Here is an 18,565-nt window from a genome sequence, read left to right on the forward strand (position 1 = left end):
GCTGGCATTGCAACATATTTTGTTCTTAAGCCAAATAAGAGTGCCTAAGTCACGCCCTCTTCCGGGTTCTCCTCAAAAACAAAACAACATTTTCCGAAACGTCAACGGAAACATGAATGGGTCATTCACTCCCTAAGGTCCTATGCAGAACCCGGAAGAGGGTGTGACTTAGGCACTCTAGAAACTAATGACAGCAGCACTATTATTACCTCTTCAGTAGGGATTTCTGTTGGATCTCTAGTTAGCTTGCTTACTCATCTCCATTGTGAAAATATGACTTTAATATTTAGTCGATTATAGATTACAGTAAGGTGTGCCAGATTAACAAATTCCTTTTCCCCCCTGATTTCCTCCCCATTTTCTCCGCAATTGTACGTGGCCAATTTTACCCCCTGCTGCCCCAGTCGCGGCTCCACCCTCTGCCGATCTGGGGAGAGTCGTAGACTAGCACCACGCTTCCTATGACACTGCTGCTTCTTTTCACCTGACAGCGGGGAGCTTCACTGGCAGGACATAGCACGTGGGAGGATCACGCTATTCCCACCAGTGCCTTTCCGCCCCGAACAGGCGCCCCGAGGGACCAGAGGAGGCGCTAGTGCAGCGACCAGGACACATACCCCCTAATCTGGCTTCCCACCCGCAGACACAGCCAATCATGCCTGTATGGATGCCCGACCAAGCCGAAGGTAACACGGGGGCGCGAACCTGCGACTCTCGTGTTGATACATGTAGGCAGGGAATCTACTGCTACACTACTTGGATGCCCAGAGTCACAAATGACTTAAAGCACCTTGAAAGTGTCTCTTATTGCATTTCAGATGTGAGTCACCACCGTATGTTCTGTGCCCATAACAATGTAAATATACGCTACCTTAACATCAGTGCCGTCTGTTGGCATGAACTCTTCATAGATGTAGGAGCCCGTCTTCCTCACGCTGCTCTCTGGAGAGTACACGCTGCTCCGGCTCCCAATCTGAACCGGGGAGAGAAAAGCTGCTGTCATGGTGTAGAGTGATTGATTGATTGATTGATTGATTGATTTTATTTATGGATATATAGCAGAACAAAATCCAAGGGATAGACATGTAAAAGTGTGAACACTTATTTCTAACATGGTCCCTGGTCTTATAAAAACAGGACATACACACAACACATAACATCAAATAAACAAAATAGAACAATCAACAATAAAAAGAACAAAAGATATAAAGTTCAAGTTCAATAACCATTTCAATTTGAATGAATTTTTTCAGGTTTTTAAAAACAATTCAGAGAATTTGCAGACTTAATTTCATTAGGGATCTTGTAAAGCAGTGGTTCCCAACCTTTTTTGTCATATGGACTGTACCCCTTGAGTGGTTTTGCCATCCCAATAGTACCCCCCCACTCATGCCTGTTGATGATTCTCCTAAATGTGTTCTATTAAACTCATATTAATTAGTATCTAACACAACTGAGTATTAAATTAACTCATTGAGTGCCAAGGACGAGTATGTTCGTCAATTGGTTTAGTAACGTAGAGTGCCAAGGACGAGTATGTTCGTCAATTGCGTTTTTTGACGGTGGGACGTGGATCAAAGCCAGATCCATCTCCTGTGAAAGTATGGTGGCTGTTGAATGTGTAAAAGCTATTTTAGGGACCCATTAGGTGGCGACAGTGCTCTCCAGATTAGAGAAAGGCGAGGAAAAAAGAGAGAAGTAATGGGGAAACGGAAATCGCATCGATATGCATGAAGCATAACGTTAGCTGTGCCTGTGAACAGCAGTCATCTGCTGCCACAATTGAGCCCCTCCGTGTCCGCTGCGATAGCCCCTCCATATGATTTAGTTGCCGACACCAGCGTCTTTTTGAAAAGTTACATTATTCTCAGCTGGGAGCCGGCGACAGGCTGTGAAAAAGCGGGGTGCAGCGCACTTTTCAGTGCAGAGCAAACGCAGAGCAAACGCACTCGCAGCAGAGCCCCAGAGACACTCCCACGGAGGAGGAGGAGGAGGGGGGTGGGGCATGCAGGGCACTACAGCATACAACCATTGACAGTAAACACAGACCCAGGCAGCAGCAGGCTCGATGCACAGAGACAGGCAAACAAGCTAGAATAGGCTATCTGATGCCCACCAGCAGTAAATCAAGACCAGCAAGGAGGTGTAGGGTCTGCGCACGCAGGGGCCAGCGCTGCTGGTTGCAGCTAAAAAATATTATTTGGCCAAACAAAATTCCTTTGTTTTCACTCTTTTATTGAAGGAAATTATTTTTGAGGTGTCATTACATCAGAAAATATTAGCTTCAGAGTCAATGATGTGCTTGAAATGCTTCCTTTCACAAAAGGCTGAATATCTCAGATTCTAAATTGAAACGTGTCTTTTTGCTCAAAACAACCTATCTTCTCCGGCTCATAACTAAAGAACGGAAAATGGTATCAATAAACTTTTTTTTGCAGATGATAGAAGAGAGTCTCGTCGTTCTTTGTGCGTGTTCGGTGTTTACATAGTAATATCACACAATATTCTGTGGGCCTCGAGAAATCACTGAAAACGCTCTGAAACTCTGGCACTGGGAGCATCCGTTCTCCAAAAGTGGCTGGCACTCAATGAGTTAATGAACAATTCTGACAGGTTGTGATTGAGGCCATTCATCCATGTTTGCTACTGTAGATAGTTGATTTGCGTGCATTTTTGACGTGTGAACGGTGAGCTCTTCACAGAGTAGTGTAACAGTTGACACCTGCCAGGGGGGAATTAAATGCACATACCATTTTAGCAATGGGCTTATGAAATTACTTGGAATAAATAATTTGAGAAATGAATTGTAAACCACAATATTTCCATGCAAGCTGCTCAACTACCCCTAGGGGTACATGTACCCCTAGGTTGGGAAAAACTGGCGTAAAACAGGTTTGGCATCGTCTCGCTTGCCAGACTTCCCTCCATTCCAGGAGAGAAGTCTGGCTGCATGGAAACAGGCTGCTGGTATAAGCTGCTCTGCCATTGGTGGCGACCATTTCAGTCGCCAGCGGGAAAAGAAAATCCCTCCCTGCGAGCTCTGTCATTGGCTCCGAACGGCTCTGACTGACCGGCGTGACCATATATGGATTTCCTTTCCGCTCCCTGTGTGTCGAATCCGTCGACCTCAAATGCCTGCGCCGCTGTGAAACGACGTCAACAACGCTAGCTCGTTGCTACACGCTGACAACGATTGGATCCCCCGTCGTAGGGAGAGAGTCTGGTAAGCGAGACGAGGTTAAACCAAACAGAGCAACCCCCCCTTCCCCCTCCTTCCCCCGCAAGTTCCAGAGTGGAGATCCACGCTGCCAGACTCCTCTCCCGTAAGGGAGGGAAGTCTGGCGAGTGAGACTAGGTTTGGCACGACTCCATTCAGAAATTGACACTGAGCAGCCAGTGCAACTGTGCAGTCCGTGCTGTCTCTACACAATCCGTCACAATCACGACTAAAAGGTTGTGTGATTCATTATGAGAACGCTCTTCCTCTCTGGCAAAGCAACACAGCAACATACCGTCAGCGTGTTTAGGAGAAGCTAGCGAGCGCTGCGGCTTAACATGGGAGAAGCTGGCGAGCGCTGCGGCTTAACATGGGAGAAGCTGGCGAGCGCTGCGGCTTAACATGGGAGAAGCTGGCGAGCGCTGCGGCTTAACACTCAGGCCAGTTCTTTCTATTTCTGTTCAGCTGATGCACCTTCTAATAGCTGCCATTATTACGTGACAGATAAGGGGAAGGGGGTAAATACAAAACCTCCAGACGGGCCCTGCTGGGCCCCCCAAGGCTTTCCAAATATAACACGCTTGCTGTTGGCTCAGGCACAGACACATTGCTGCACTTGGATAAGGAAAGTCTAAGAAGAGTCTTGAGTCTAAGAACAGCATTACTACACAGTGAAACCATTTGTGCACGTTTGCTGCATGAAGTTATGCTGCGTTCAAGAGGGCTCGTGTTTACCGCGAATACGAGAGCGGAAGCTGCGTACACGACACGCATGGCATTCAAGCGGTCACGTCACGTGAACATGCGCAGTTGACTAGAAGCCACTGAGGCTAACAATGTAGCTACCACTACTAGCTAGGGGTGGGGGAAAAAATCGATACACCATAGTATCGCGATATTTTGCCTGACGATATTGTATCGATATTGCACACAAAAAACAAAACAAAAAAATTGCAGGCCATGCCAGGCCACCAGGCTACTATAAACTTTAGTTCCAAGGCCAGCAGTAAACAAACGGTAGCATATTTTCTTTCTTTTTTAACAGTAACAGTTTTGTCATAACAGTAATTTACAAATTCCCCAGTTACTGAATGGACTGCACAAGATGTTTTGTGTAAGTGAAGTTGCATTGTTCAAAAACTACCTAAGTACAGTAGTCCACACACACATCCAGTTAAGGTGGACTGTAAGTAGACTGTAACAAACAGTTCAGTTTGTCAGGTGCATGCAACTATGACATGACTTTATGAAAGTTGTTGGTCTGTCTACTTGACAATGTTGCTGCAATAAAATGGTTGAAGTCAGATGTACAGACTGAAAAATTGTTCTTATATAAACCAGATGTTGACAAAGTATTCCTTTGGTGACATAATTTGCAGTTGAAAAAGTAAGAAATCGTAATATATCGAAATATCGCAATATTCAATATATCGCAATATTCAATATATCGCAATATCGGCGATATCGCAATACTATCGTATCGTGACTCAAGTATCGTTTTAGTATCGTATCGTGGGCATCCGGTGATTCCCACCCCTACTACTAGCTAGCGAGTGGCTAACTACGTTAATGCAGGAAATGCAAGGCATAACAAGACAACAACAAAATGACTATGAAAAGCTCTATACAGCTAAAATGTCAATATATTTACTTTCCATCAATGTGAAAACGTCACAGGCCGTGAGCTTCGAAGCTTTCAGAAAGATTCCACATACAGTACCAAGTCGTGAATACCACATGAGGGGGCCGTTCAAGTGGATTTATATCGTATTCACGGTAAACACGAGCCCACTTGAATGCAGCAATAGTCTGTAGTTAAGATAACGCCAGCTAACGTCCACGGCCAAGTTAATAATATCACAACACTGGATGACAGTGAGTTGTTTTTCTTGGTTGTATGTCACAGTTGTTTTTGTTAGTTACACTGTCAGCTGGTTGTAGTAGAAGTATAACAGGCCTGACTGAAAGTCATGTGACATGATAGAAGCGTTTTGATTGGTTCGTGCATGAACCTAGTTGCAAACATTTCAACAGTTTCAACTCGATGCAACCAGGTTGAACGCAGATTTTCAGTTAACCGCAGGAAGCGATACAAAGTAATGAAACACAATGTTCCCCTAAAGCTGCCGGGGGTGGAGGAAGATGAAGGAGAGGACGACTTTTTCATTGTAGGAGTGAGACCTGTTTGAGCCGATGCCCCCATCTCGGCTTTGCCACACGAAGAAAAAGCTTAGCTAGTTAACGTTAGCTCTGTGTCAGCACCACACCGCACAGTTGCCGGAGAATGACAGTCATGTCATGTCATGATATTATTATTGGTATTGATACATTATGTTATTGGTTGAAATTGGGTAGTACTGTACATGCTGACGTAAGTACACTGTAGATTTCATTTTGAATGAAGAAGTAAACGTGGTTGAATTTTGATGTTAAAAAAAATCCAAAGAATTGGATTTTTGTGAATTGTTTGCATACATTGTTAAATAGGTGCACTGTATAACCAGGGATGTGATCTAAAATCAACAGAGCCACAGTGGCCAATGGGAAGACAGGAAAAGAGCCACGGTGGCCAATGGGAAGACCTTTCTGAAGAGGCGCTGGCTGCCTCCACCGGCAGAAGTGGGGTAGTAGATGTAGACGTTGTGGTCCTCGGCACAGACGGGCTTCTCGACAAAAGGCTTCGGGAAGATCTCTCCGTTCACCTCCACATGGTCCTCTCCTTCCACCAGGTTACACTCTGCGCACAGAGTGTAAAATGTCACATAAATGTCAACGCGCACACACAGACACACACAGACACACACACACACACACACAGCAAATGTTTCTGTTTACCATGTCTTTTTATTGCCCCTGATATTATACACAGCGACTTGACACTTGACACAACTGTGTTTACTCTTGAGCGCTGTAAAGCAGAGTTACCCTCTAAACCATGCGTCTTTTTTTAGTTGCTATAAAAACAGTCATTAGCGTCAAGGATATGGGGGGGGGGGGGTCCGGGGGGACATAAAACATCTGATGAGCCGTCTCTCCAGGGACGGAGTGTCTACCCGTCAAGGGATTAAAATCCAGATTCGAATGCCAGAGCCATCGTGTCACGGCGCTTAGTGTGCGACACTCGCAACTGCTTCACATTTGAAACTATATTTATCCCACGGAGTGATGTGTCGTCTTGAATTAATAGCCGCAGGATGCTGCATGGGACACGGGCTTGAGAACTGCTTTTCCCTGTGGATGAAGAAGTCGTTAAGGCTTTAAAGGGATAGTTCAGATTTGTTTTGAAGTGGGGTCGTACGAGGTACTTATCGATAGTCAGTAGGCACTAGGGATGTTCATCGGTTATCGAAAATCGATAATTGATCGTTAAGGAATGGAATCGATCATGTGGAATTTTTATCGATTTTGTTATTATTTAAAAAAATAAAAAAAAAGATTTGCGGACTAGGTTTGGGTGGAATTCGTTCCTCCTCGCCCCACTCCATTGCACAGCCGACTAACGTGAGGTGGAGCTTCATATAGTCTCTAGTTTTCTGGCTGGGCACGGGCCTTTGTGCCAACAAAACTGTTTTAAACATGGGGAATTCACACCGGCATGCGCCAGGGACAGCAGAGTGTTGGAGAGGAGACACATTGAAATAAAGAGTTCATTGAGGAGAACACGTTGTCTTTCGTATTTTCTGCCATAGGCATTCATTTTGTAAAAAAATATATATATACCGGTATATATATATATATATTAAAAAAATATTATGATCGATAATCGATAATTGATCGTTAATTTTTCCCCGATTTTTGATTATGGAAATTTTTCAAAATGAACATCCCTAGTAGGCACGTTTACATGGAGCATAATAATCAGGTTGAAATACCGTAGGTTTAAAATCACAAACCGATTAAAAGTGCTCCATATAAACACCCCAATCAGCTTAAACATGCCCAAAACCGATTGCAATTTTCAATCAGTTGCAGAGGGGTAGTTTAAACTTTTTCATAAACCGATCAAACGAAAAATGTTATCATGTGAATGATGAAAGTGATTCTGATTCTCCTCTCCTGCCTGCTGCAGCAGGAGAGGAGCTGCTGCCGGAAGACAGAAGAGCTACAGTATTTTCTAACTATGCGTCGGCGCGCGGACAAAGTGGAGATTTTCAACACTCCCGGCAACGTTAGGTCAGGCTATGAAAGCGCCAAACGTTTTCTCGTCAGGACTCCGTAGTGTCTCTCGTTTCCGTGCGACGGTCCACACGTCTGGCATAATTCACGCTTTAGGCTGGCGGTATGATGACAGTATGAATTTATTTTTCACTGCCAGAAAATGTACTTGAAGAAGTGTGTGTGAGGAGTGTCGACTGCGTCTCGCGGTCAATGCGAGAGTTGGCAGACGTGTCGAAGTTGTATTCATGACTTTTGCGCACGTCGCACAGCTGTTCATCGGTGCACGCTCTGGGCGCATGTAAACACCAGATCATATTAAATCCCATCCCGTGTAAACAGTTGACTTAAAAAAATAGGAACCATCCCTTTAAATTATAGATGGAGTGAATGTAATAACTATGGACACTTACTGAGTGTTTTATTAGGAACACTGTGTTTAGTTTATTAGGGACACGGTGTTCGTAATAAAGTGCTCAGTACTAATCCTGGGTAGGTATGGGCCAGCAAAGTGCCATCCGCCTCCAGGCTGGAGGTGTTGTGCATTCTGAAATGCTTTTCTGCTCACCACAGCTGTAAAGAGTGTGAAAGTAAGAAAAAACACAACATGGCTTGCGGCTGCATTGCATTCTGGTCTATTTTCTGCTAGTTACCGTTCGCTGAATCATTTTCTGCGATCAAACTCCATTGCAACGTGGCATCTGATCGTCTCCATTACTTACCCGTAACAATAAGAAAAAAGATACTAACAAACAACAAAATGAGACCAAAATCCAAGATTTTAGTCACAATTAGCTTTTTTTTTTTTTTACGGTGTTAAAGTGTTGGAGGGTGGAGTTTCCATTAAAAGCCTAAGAGTGGATAAATTGCTGGTTGGAAGCGTGTACAAACAAACAGCCCAACCCAAAGTAGACCCAACAAATCAAGAAGGATATATTATTGATTATCACTAATGAGCTGGCAGACTGACCATCTGGTTTATCTGGGTCACGGTTCAACACAGCATAGCGGGGAAGGTCAATGCCCTCTTCCTGCAGGATACGATACACCTCCCTCCTGTTCAAAAAGCAAAACAAAATGACAAATAAAACGCTGTTATTATTAGTCTGTTGTGAAAGGCGGCATCTCAACTAACATTAGAAATACAGCACATGAGTCTATCTATAGTCCAGCTCTGCTCAATTAAGAGCAGACACCAACTGATCCAATGTAAGGTCACTCATCGTCTTCAATATTCCAAGTCCAGGTTGCACAAGATCTACCCTTCTGTCTCACCACTATGTGGTAGGTGTCAGGTGTCAAGAGGGTACACTGTCCCATGCTTTTTGGATTTGTCCTTCACTGTCTGGATTCTGGGCCAAAATATTTGATTGGTACTCTAAGGCTTATCAAATAACCCTTCAGCCGGGGGTGGAACTCGCCATCTTGGGCTGCTCAGAATCCTCTCTGCTCCTCCCTACGGCTGTGCAGCAATCTCTGACGCAGGGAACGACTGTCGTCAAGAGACTCATTCTGAAGGAGTGGAAGTCCCCCTCTCCACCTTCTTTTCAGCTGTGGCTGACGGACATGGTCTCGGTGATACATATGGAGAGACTCCGTTTCCTGAGGACCAATTCATGTAGGAAATTCGCAATGATCTGGGATCCATTTCTAGCCTACTTAGATGAGGTTAAGAGCGACAAGTCACTTGCTCAGCTGACTTCTCATGGACCCCTTGCACGGGATTCCACGCACATTTCTTACAAGCACATGGGCACTTGACACGGCTGGTAGCGCCATGTTGTAACATTAATGTTGGTATATGTATGTGTCGTTTGTTTTTTTGTCTGAGCCTGTTTTTGTTTTCTATGTTCTGAAAATTACAAAATAAAATATGGAAAAAACGTAGAAATACAGCACACGGTCCTGGGTTTTGGACGTACACGGTCCTGGGTTTTTGGACGTACCTGTCCTGTATGAAGTACTGCATGTTCAGGTCGTTGATGTGCAGAGGGTTGCGGAGTTTGGCGTAGCTCACTGCCTTATCCAGCGGGAAGCCTGGTTAGAGAGCACAGGAACAAGGAACAAGCCATTTAATAAAACTGCAGGCTAATCTTGCCTGACACATATCCATATTAACGTCAGAGAGAAAGAAGTGATTTCATTTCAGCTCTCCGAGATTAAGCCCGAGCATATTGTACGTTTATTGCCAATAAACACGGATCAAAATGAGATTACGGTAGATGTTAGCAACAGAGGAGTACAAGCAGGGCTGTGCAATGCTACAGTTTTTCATATGCCATTGACTGGACTAGTGCGTGTGTGTGTGTGTGTGTGTGTGTGTGCATGCGTGCGTGTGCGTGTGTGTGTGTGCGTGTGTGTGTGTGCGTGTGTGCGTGCGTGTGTGCGTTCCACCTTTGGAGTGGAAGGAGATGAGGCAGTCGCACAGAGGCCACTTGTCCACGGGCTCGTTGAGGATGACGTCCTCGGGGAAGATGACCACAGTGATGTACTCGAACTTGCACAGCCTCTCCAGGATCTGGGTCATGGGCTTGGACTTGGACTTCTTCATCATGCAGCAGATCCCCATCACGATCTGTCGCTCCGGGGGCTGAGAGAGGGTGAGGAGGAGGAGGAGGAGGAGGAGGAGGAGGAGGAGGAGGAGGAGGAGGAGGAGGAGGAGGAGGAGGAAGAGGAAGAAGAGAGCATTTCAGTGGCCTGTCTACAATCCAAATACCTGGGCAAGATGGTCGTACAACAGAGGCTTTGTCATTGTGTCACTCACCAATCACCCAGCAAACCTCCTAATGGAGAACTGGCTGTGAATACTGTTAAATACTGTTAGCTAAATACTGTGCATAACAACTGGGCTAGAAGGTCTTATCTCACACCGTGAAGATGACAACAAATGAAACTCAGAGATAATCCATATTGTGACTTCATATTAGGGGTGTCAAAAATAATCGATTATAAGATGCATCGCAATGTGGACGTGCACGATTCTGCATCGATTCACAAATGTCAAAAATCGATTATTGTTATTTTTATTTTGTTTAAATAATCGAATAAAATATAATGGAAGTACACATGCAGTTGTTTATTTGGATTATAATACAATGCAATTCCAAATGCACTTTTATTTTCAAAGTAGCCACACAGTGAGAAAAAAGAAAGTGAGAAAAAATAAATCATGTATTGGGGAAAAAAGTGATGCAACGATTAAAGATGCATCGAGATGCATCGATAATCATAATCGAATCGAATCGTAGCCCTCTGAATCGTAATCGAAACGAATCGTGAGGCCAGTGAAGATTCACAGCCCTACTTCATATGGTTTGGCAGTGCCCGGCCCCGGAGGTTAATACATTTTGAGAACATGTTTCAACTTATGCATCATGGCTAGTATTATGGAGAGAGCTATCCCTCGCTCACAGTGCTAGCTTTTACGTAATGACACCACCTCCTCCTTGGAGCTAACTACAAATGCTAGGCACGTCTCGTTCAGCTGGTCTTACAGCTGCTGAAAGGAGGGTAGCTTGTGGCTGTGAACCACCACAGGGAACATTGCACAGCTGGAGCCTTCTACAGCACGATTCCCCTGTGGCTGTCTGCTGGACAGGCCTACTAGAGAAGGTCAATGCTTTGCTATAAACAACACTGTGGATGTTGGAACGCTGGGCCGTGGGGGTGGGGTGGGAGGCTTGTTGTGATGTGTGATGTAATGTTTGTTGTATTGTATTGTAACTATTTATTTTATTTTGGTCAATTTAAATAAAAAAACTATGAAATATAAAAATAAGACAAAAAAATAAAAAAAGGTACATGCATAGGCTATTCGAGGGATCAGCCGAGCAGCATTTTGGTAAACAAACCGCGTCACTGGGTGGCAACGGCAATGGAACCCTATGGAGCGTGAGCTTTGGGAGGCTGGAGTGTCTGACTCACAGCCTGCTGACTCTGTTTACATTTTAAAAACGGCGACAGTTCACACAACTTTAACACGACATGTATATATTATACATCAAACTCTTGAGCTACTTCTGCTCTCACTCAGAATGTCAAAATATAAGCGATGTCATGTATAGTTTTTGAGATATTAACGTTTGTTTGGCACAACTCGTACTAATAACTGCCACGGGGTTCTGCATTTCTGGGTGGCAAGTGACGTCACACTGATTCTTCCTATACTGGTGTACATACATACTCCAAACATCATATACAACTGAAGAGATAAGTGTGACTGAAAAGGAGTGGGCTGAAGCCAGTTGTAAGTTAATAAAAACAATTGATCACAATAAATAAATAAATAAATAAATAAATAAATAAATAAATAAATAAATAAATAAATAAATAAGTAAATAAAATAAGTTTCAGGAGAGGCGTGGCAGAGGACAGCACCGCGTATGAGAGGGCGACCAATCAAATGAGTTTGGGGCGTGGTTTCGTCTAAACCCTGTTGGGAAAAGTATACACAACCGGTGTAGGACCGAGTAGGACCGGTCCCACACCTCAATCACTCCCCTTCCCGTCGTTCCCTTTATGCCCACCTGCCAAGCATACCTGTTGGCTCTTGTTTAGGTGCCTCACCCTCCCTCCCCTTTCTTCCAATCTCTCTCGCTCCACTTCTCTCTACTACAGCGCCCCCTGGGGGTCTGCAGCCGTGCCCGGGAGCAAGGGCGGATCCGTCACCGAAACCCTCCCTACACCGCAGAGGATTTTCCTACATCTCTCCATCCTACATTCATCGCTGTTCCCTCTTCCTCATTCCTCATTTGTTAAATAAACATGCTTATTTGCATTGAATTGACGGTGTGGTCCTTCCTTGCTAGTGAAAGCGTCCGAGATACCGCTAAAAGCTTGTTGTGTTGTGGCTGTAGGTTGATATAGTAACGCTCTTAAGTAAAAGTGAAGAGACTGATACTGCGAGACAGTAAACCATCCTGCAGTCAAAGTGAAGAGTCAGATACTGTGAGACGGTAAAACCATCCTGCGTTTAGTAGGAATCAAATGAAATGCTTCTCACTCAATAAGCAATATGGGGGGTTCATGATTCAATACAACCATGATGTCACAAATAAAGGTTCAATGAGAACAATGGCTGACTGTCCACGATACGTATTGTCACATTTCTGTTTTGTGATATACTGAATTTTGACATCCTCCCATCCCTACCATGATGCCATATAACAGCCACTGTTGCCCAAGAGCTGAAGACCTCCACTATGGCCGCCAGAGAGGAAGTGACATCACCAAGCCCTCTGATGATACTTTTTGACCACGTCTCTGCCAGCTAGTCTAGCGAACTATGATAATAATAATAATAATAATTACAACAGTAATAATAACTATAAATAATAATAATAATAATAATACATAATAATAACAATACCACTACATAATAATAATAAATATATCAATAATAACAATAATAATACATAATAATAATAAATATATCAATAATAATAATAATAATAATAATAATAATAATAATAATACTAGTACTACATAATAATAATAAGTATATCAATAATAATAATAATAATTATAATAATACATAATAATAATACTAGTACTACATAATAATAATAAATATATCAATAATAATAATAATAATAATAATAATAATAATAATAATAATAATAATAATACATGTTATAATCATAATAATAAGGTTGTACAGTGCGACAGAAGTCTCCTACCGAATCGGTGTCTTCGTCGTCCTCATACAGCTCCATGTCTGTCCTCATGGTGTCCTCCGGTCCTTCGCTCTCATCGTCCTCGCAGCCCACGAAGAATCTGGGAGCGCCGCGCTGGCTCTCGCCCGGGCTGCGGGGCCTCTCTGACATCACAGTCGCCCGCGGCCGCCCTCAGCGTCCCGCCGTGCCATCCTACACCGACACGCCGCCCGGAGCGGGGGCCGCCCCCCCTCCCCCCACACACGGGGAGAGGGCGCGAGGGCCTGGGGAGCGGGGGAGCGGTCCACTCAGCCTGGGCCCGGGGCAGGTCAGCCGGAGGAGCAGGGGGGAGGAGGAGACGTGAGGCGTGAGGCGGGGAGGCGGAGGAGAGAGAGACTGAGGGGAGAGCGGGGTCAAAGGGCGGGCAGAAGTCAAAGATTAGGGGAGGCCAGAGGGACGCGGTGACGGCGCTGGCCGGGCCTCTGGGATGGCGTCGCTGCTGCTCAAGTTGCTCATTCTTCATTCAGCGGGTTTCGCATCTCATGTGACCGGTTTGGGTCATGTGACTGGTTTGGGTTTCCCACGGGGTCGTCAGCCAATTAGAGGCTAATGCTTCAATTATCCCACGATAGCCCATTACTCCATTTGTGGACGAGACTGACGGTCCTAGAAGAGAAGCATGAGATAATTATTCTATTGGCAATTGTGCTCTGGTATTGCCTGAATCTTGACTTTGACAAGTCACGTTTACTTGTAACCTTTAATAATCACAGTTACAGTCTTCACTTTATGCCACATTATGAAATAATCCAAAATTAAAAATGTGTTTTAATCAAATTAAACTTAAGATACAAAATAATACACATAAGACATCTTGGGGGAAAATGCCTCACAGAGGGGGGCATCCCCCTTCCAGGACAGTCAGGCAGGTGCTGCTGAGAGTGGGCAAAGCTTTATGTCTATAACGGTCCCCTTACGATCTAAAAGCTATGTGACTAACTTCAGTCGTAAAACAGGACACCGCGTCGTCTGACACCTCTCTGGCCACACTGGCCAGCCACACAGTGCCATCTCTTTAAAAAGCAGAACGTCGGCGATGTGCTCCACTGATAATGACCTGCCAGCACTTATCGTACTCTAAGGTTACACACCCTTTAGCTCTGACGCTGCAAAAGCCCAGGGCCCCGCCCCCGCCCAGGGCCCCGCCCCTCACGTCTGATCCGTGTCCCGCATGGCTAAGTCACCTCAGTGAGTCACGCACGACAGGCGAGCGGCCCACATGTCACACTGCAGCTTAAGCTAGCTACTCGTTAGCCGGACACGCAAGGCATCCATTTGAACCACAGACCAGTTCATCTCATTAGGCAGGCACAGTCACTGGAGTAGAGGTAGATTATTGACATTTTTGGAGCCGATTAAAAAAAAGACCTGCATGTCTGCTTTTAACTGGCACTGGGAGTAAAAACAAAGAGATGCTACTGTGTGTACTATAATAACACGATTTCTTTGTTCTTTTATTTTTGCAAGTATTTCCGTTCTCTTGGACACAAGGAGATGCTGGTAAATGTCAAGTGCACTAAAACCATTGATTTTACATTCACAATTTATTGTTTTTCACAAAGTTTAGTTGTTGATTACTAGCTACCTGTGGACATAGTTGATAGAAAAAAGTTTTAAGTGCAATTTTGTGTCTCATTTGTTATTATTAAATTGAAATGTATTTGATCAGATGCAAAAACGACGACATGATATCAGCATTATATATCGGCTATCGGCCGCACTGCTCCCTAAATATCGGCATCGCCCATTGAAAAACCCCATATCGGTCGACCCCTACAGTGGAGTGTCAAAAACAGAACAAGAACTACTGCAGAGAGTAAAACCCCTTATTGGAATAACGAGCCTCCAAGGGGGCTCAAACGATCAAACTAACAAATAAATATCCCAAGCCTAGACAGGACATGAAACTGCTCTCCTGTTGGTGCCAATGGCTTCTTCGACGAATATCAAGCTCTCAAAAAGTTGTGGGACTTGTGGGACCGGAAGACCACCATGCAGGACCACCATGCAGGGGGGTGCAGTGTACCATAAGCCAAATGATAATTCAATTCAACAAAATGTGTGGTGAAAAGTAGCAACCGCGTAATGACATCTTATCTAGGCCACATTTAAAGTCGGGGTTAGTTCACAGCACAAGCTCGGTGCGACTGCGACAACAACAACAACAACAAGCCTAATTGCACTAAGTTCCAATAACCAAATGCGCTTGGGAAAAATCATTAAAAAAAGAAAATGTTCTCAGCAGGTCGATTGTCTGCAAGACAAATAGCATAGAAAACGCTGCAGCTGGAAAAACATTGCAAGTGAAAGGACTGTATCTTTATCTTCTAATCAGTTTGTGTGTGCATAACACACACACACACACACACACACACACACACACACACACACACACACACACACACACACACACACACAGAGCTATGTAGTGAGGATTGCTCCTGGCTACACAGACTGACAGACACCTACTTAATGGAGCATGTGTGGCTGATAAGTATTGTGTTATTAACATTCAACTGATGGCTGGTGGTAAACAAGCAAGCAGGGAAATCCCTCCTTGCTCTGCATAACTGGCACAAGAGTTTATTTAAAGTAAACTCTTCCCATATTTAATTGGATTACTGCTGCTTCGGAGCTGGGTTATAATCTCCTCTATTACACCTCTCCACTAGTACTACCATGCATGGATGAAGTGATGGTCCTGTGCTGTAGTACTTTGTCAGTTTGTGCATTGCATTGCATGACCTTCTGTGTACTGTAAAGCCATTACACTGACTGCTACAAGATATACTGTATCGCAAACATCAGGTTACGTTAGATGGTCTGAAAGCAACACATTACACCAACTAAAATATCGCATATCTCACTAACGGTATAGCAAAGCAACTATATGCAAAATAGCTGCACCTGCTTTTGTCTTCCAATGGGGAATGGGCCTGGGAGGTTGAGTTGGAAGCCAATATCTCTGATTGAAATGCGCGGATCAAAAGCGGATAGCTAAAACGTACGGTTAATTAGCTTAGCTGCTCGCTAACTAACTAGCGTTAACATACCGACATACAGTAACGGCAACGTTAGTGTTCATAAAGGATGATGATGGCAATTATGGGAAGACGTTATGTTAAGAGTTCACAAAACCATGCAATGACAATATTAGCAAGTGCCAAATAAATAATCATATTATTATTGTACATTTAAGGTGCTATGCTCATGTCAATTTTCTGAAAATGACTGTGAAAAGACATTAGCTAACGTTAGCTAACGTTAGCATTTAGTCCAGCTGGTTCGGCTATGTAAACAAGTCTTCCAGTGCCATTTTTGTCTGCACTTGAAGCAAATACCAAGTGTCTGTGCTTCAATTTCATGTTACCACGTAACGAACTGAGGTATATCGATTTTCGTTAAATGTGCTTTAGCAGCAAGTGACATCTAATAATCAACTAAATCAGATACTTACAGTGTAGCTGTAAGATCTGTAATGTTCCCATCAGTTCGTCTCCTTTCCTCTGACAGACAGCTTGCCGGTGAAACCAATCTTATCTTCGAAGCAAAGAGGAGCAGGAGAGGCAGCCAATGGGAAAGGACGATTTGTTAAAAAAGGCGTGACCCTAAAGCGATTTAAGCCAATAAGTAACTTCGAAGTCTAACTTGGCGCATGACACTTTCCCAAGAGCGTTACCGCCCTCTACCGTTGAGAATCAGAGCTGCGAGCACTGGACAATTGACTTTATGTATGTCTATGCAATGGACCTTGAAGAGGTGCAAATCGGAAGAATCAGCTTCGTGGTGTGTATCTGTCTGCTGATATTCGATATATTTATATGTTATGATTTTATGTATTGTCTGTTTTCATACTGGACCTTGTGTCTGTTAATAAAGTGATGATATATAATAAAATATTGACATTTACTTTATGTAATATTATGATTTTATACATTCTGTTTATACATGATGTGCAGTTGTGCACAGTGCACAGCAAATACTCAATTTGTACACATATATATGTAATGTACACACATTTGGGGATGGTGGAGTATGGAGACAATTCTTTGATAGTGGCAAAGACAGTGTGCGGGTAGGGGACCAGCTGTAGTGTAACTTAAAGTATTGTGGCACTTTTAAATGTATCAAACCTCCTCATCCTCTGCTGCCTCATCATCATCCTCAAACATCAACCTGAACCTGAACCCACACACGTGTGTGTGTGTGTGTGTGTGTGTGTGTGTGTGTGTGTGTGTGTGATTTTAGTGTTAAAATGTCAACGATCTAGTTTCTCTTTTGCCCCACTTCAAACTGTGTAGGCTAAATGATAGAAAATAATCATTGTGACTGATGTTTCTCACACCTGTTTTCGTCTTATTGAAGAAGTCCCACAGATCTCCTGCCCACCAGCACATTCTAATAGACAAAATAATATCCTCAAGCTGTCATAGCCGTGTTGCAGGTTTTGCTGTGCCATCAACCAATAACAAACAAACAAACAAACAAACAAACAAACAAACAAACATGCAATAATAATTTTCTTGATTAAATGATAGACTATCTTTGTTCCATAAAGAGGAATGGAAGGGGGCTATAAAGGGACTGGTTTTTGACCATTTTTATTTAAAGGGGACTGCATCCCTCCTCAAATGGACTATTAATGTTTAACTAAATAATACTAATAAAACAGTTATACTGCTGCTACTAGCCTACAATACTACTTTTTCCTCTGCCACTGAGGTTGAAACGTTTGGATGATGGCCTTGTATCAATACAAACCCTGTGCAACAGGAAGTGTCGTGGCCGGTTGTTCCACTCGCCGTCAGCATTTTTCAAACATGACTCCGCCTTTTCCAGCAGAAGAGTCAGGTGACTGCAGCAGAAGAGTCAGGTGACTGCAGCAGACGCCTGCTCTGCTGCTGACGTGATGTCAGTGGCCCAGGCTGAGGTCAGGTGGAGCGTCACTGCCTGCCTGCCTGGCCTGCCTGCCTGCCTGCTGGGAACCAGGTGGCGTCATAGTGGGGCCTCTATGCTCATGAAAAGAGCATTTTATAAACAGCATGAGTCAACAAGCAGCAAACAAGGCTCTCCTATAAGCAAGGTGAACACCAGAGAGGAGGAGAGATGGGCGCACCCTCCTCTTGCTCAAATATTGGTGCGACAAAATAAAAACACCGATATACACTCTCTGAATATCCCACTCATGGGTTTCTTTGAATCATAATAAGCTATGATGTACTGTACACCGTGACTCAATTATAGAACATAAACTCGTGTTTGCATAGTGTCACATTGGGCTCATATATATACGCACTTGAAGCAGAGTGGTATAGAGAGCCAAAGTGAATCCTGCTTCAGCACTGTACCAGAGATTTTCATCCGCCATTTATTTTCCCCTAGACATTTTGTAAAATGCTTATAAAAATAGTTGTATTTGTTCAAACCAAACGGTTAGACACAGGAGAGACCACGTAACATTTCCCTCTGACCAAAACGT

General features: G+C 43.9%; 1 protein-coding gene across 1 annotated transcript in view; it reads right to left on the reverse strand.

Annotated features, from left to right (window-relative positions):
* The window catches only part of ppip5k1a (diphosphoinositol pentakisphosphate kinase 1a), a gene marked incomplete at its 5' end in the record, with an annotated part of 49,387 nt that extends 36,190 nt beyond the window's left edge, over window positions 1–13,197 (reverse strand). Inside the window, 6 exons of the mRNA XM_083652908.1 lie at window positions 872–973; window positions 5,800–5,954; window positions 8,343–8,428; window positions 9,319–9,409; window positions 9,767–9,962; window positions 13,051–13,197. Of these exons, the coding sequence (XP_083509034.1) occupies window positions 872–973; window positions 5,800–5,954; window positions 8,343–8,428; window positions 9,319–9,409; window positions 9,767–9,962; window positions 13,051–13,197 (777 nt within the window). The remainder of the gene's footprint in view (window positions 1–871; window positions 974–5,799; window positions 5,955–8,342; window positions 8,429–9,318; window positions 9,410–9,766; window positions 9,963–13,050) is intronic.
* Between the last annotated feature and the right edge of the window lie 5,368 nt (window positions 13,198–18,565).

This window comes from Poromitra crassiceps, assembly GCF_964638095.1.
Source record: "Poromitra crassiceps genome assembly, chromosome: 16".
Classification (NCBI taxonomy): domain Eukaryota; kingdom Metazoa; phylum Chordata; class Actinopteri; order Beryciformes; family Melamphaidae; genus Poromitra; species Poromitra crassiceps.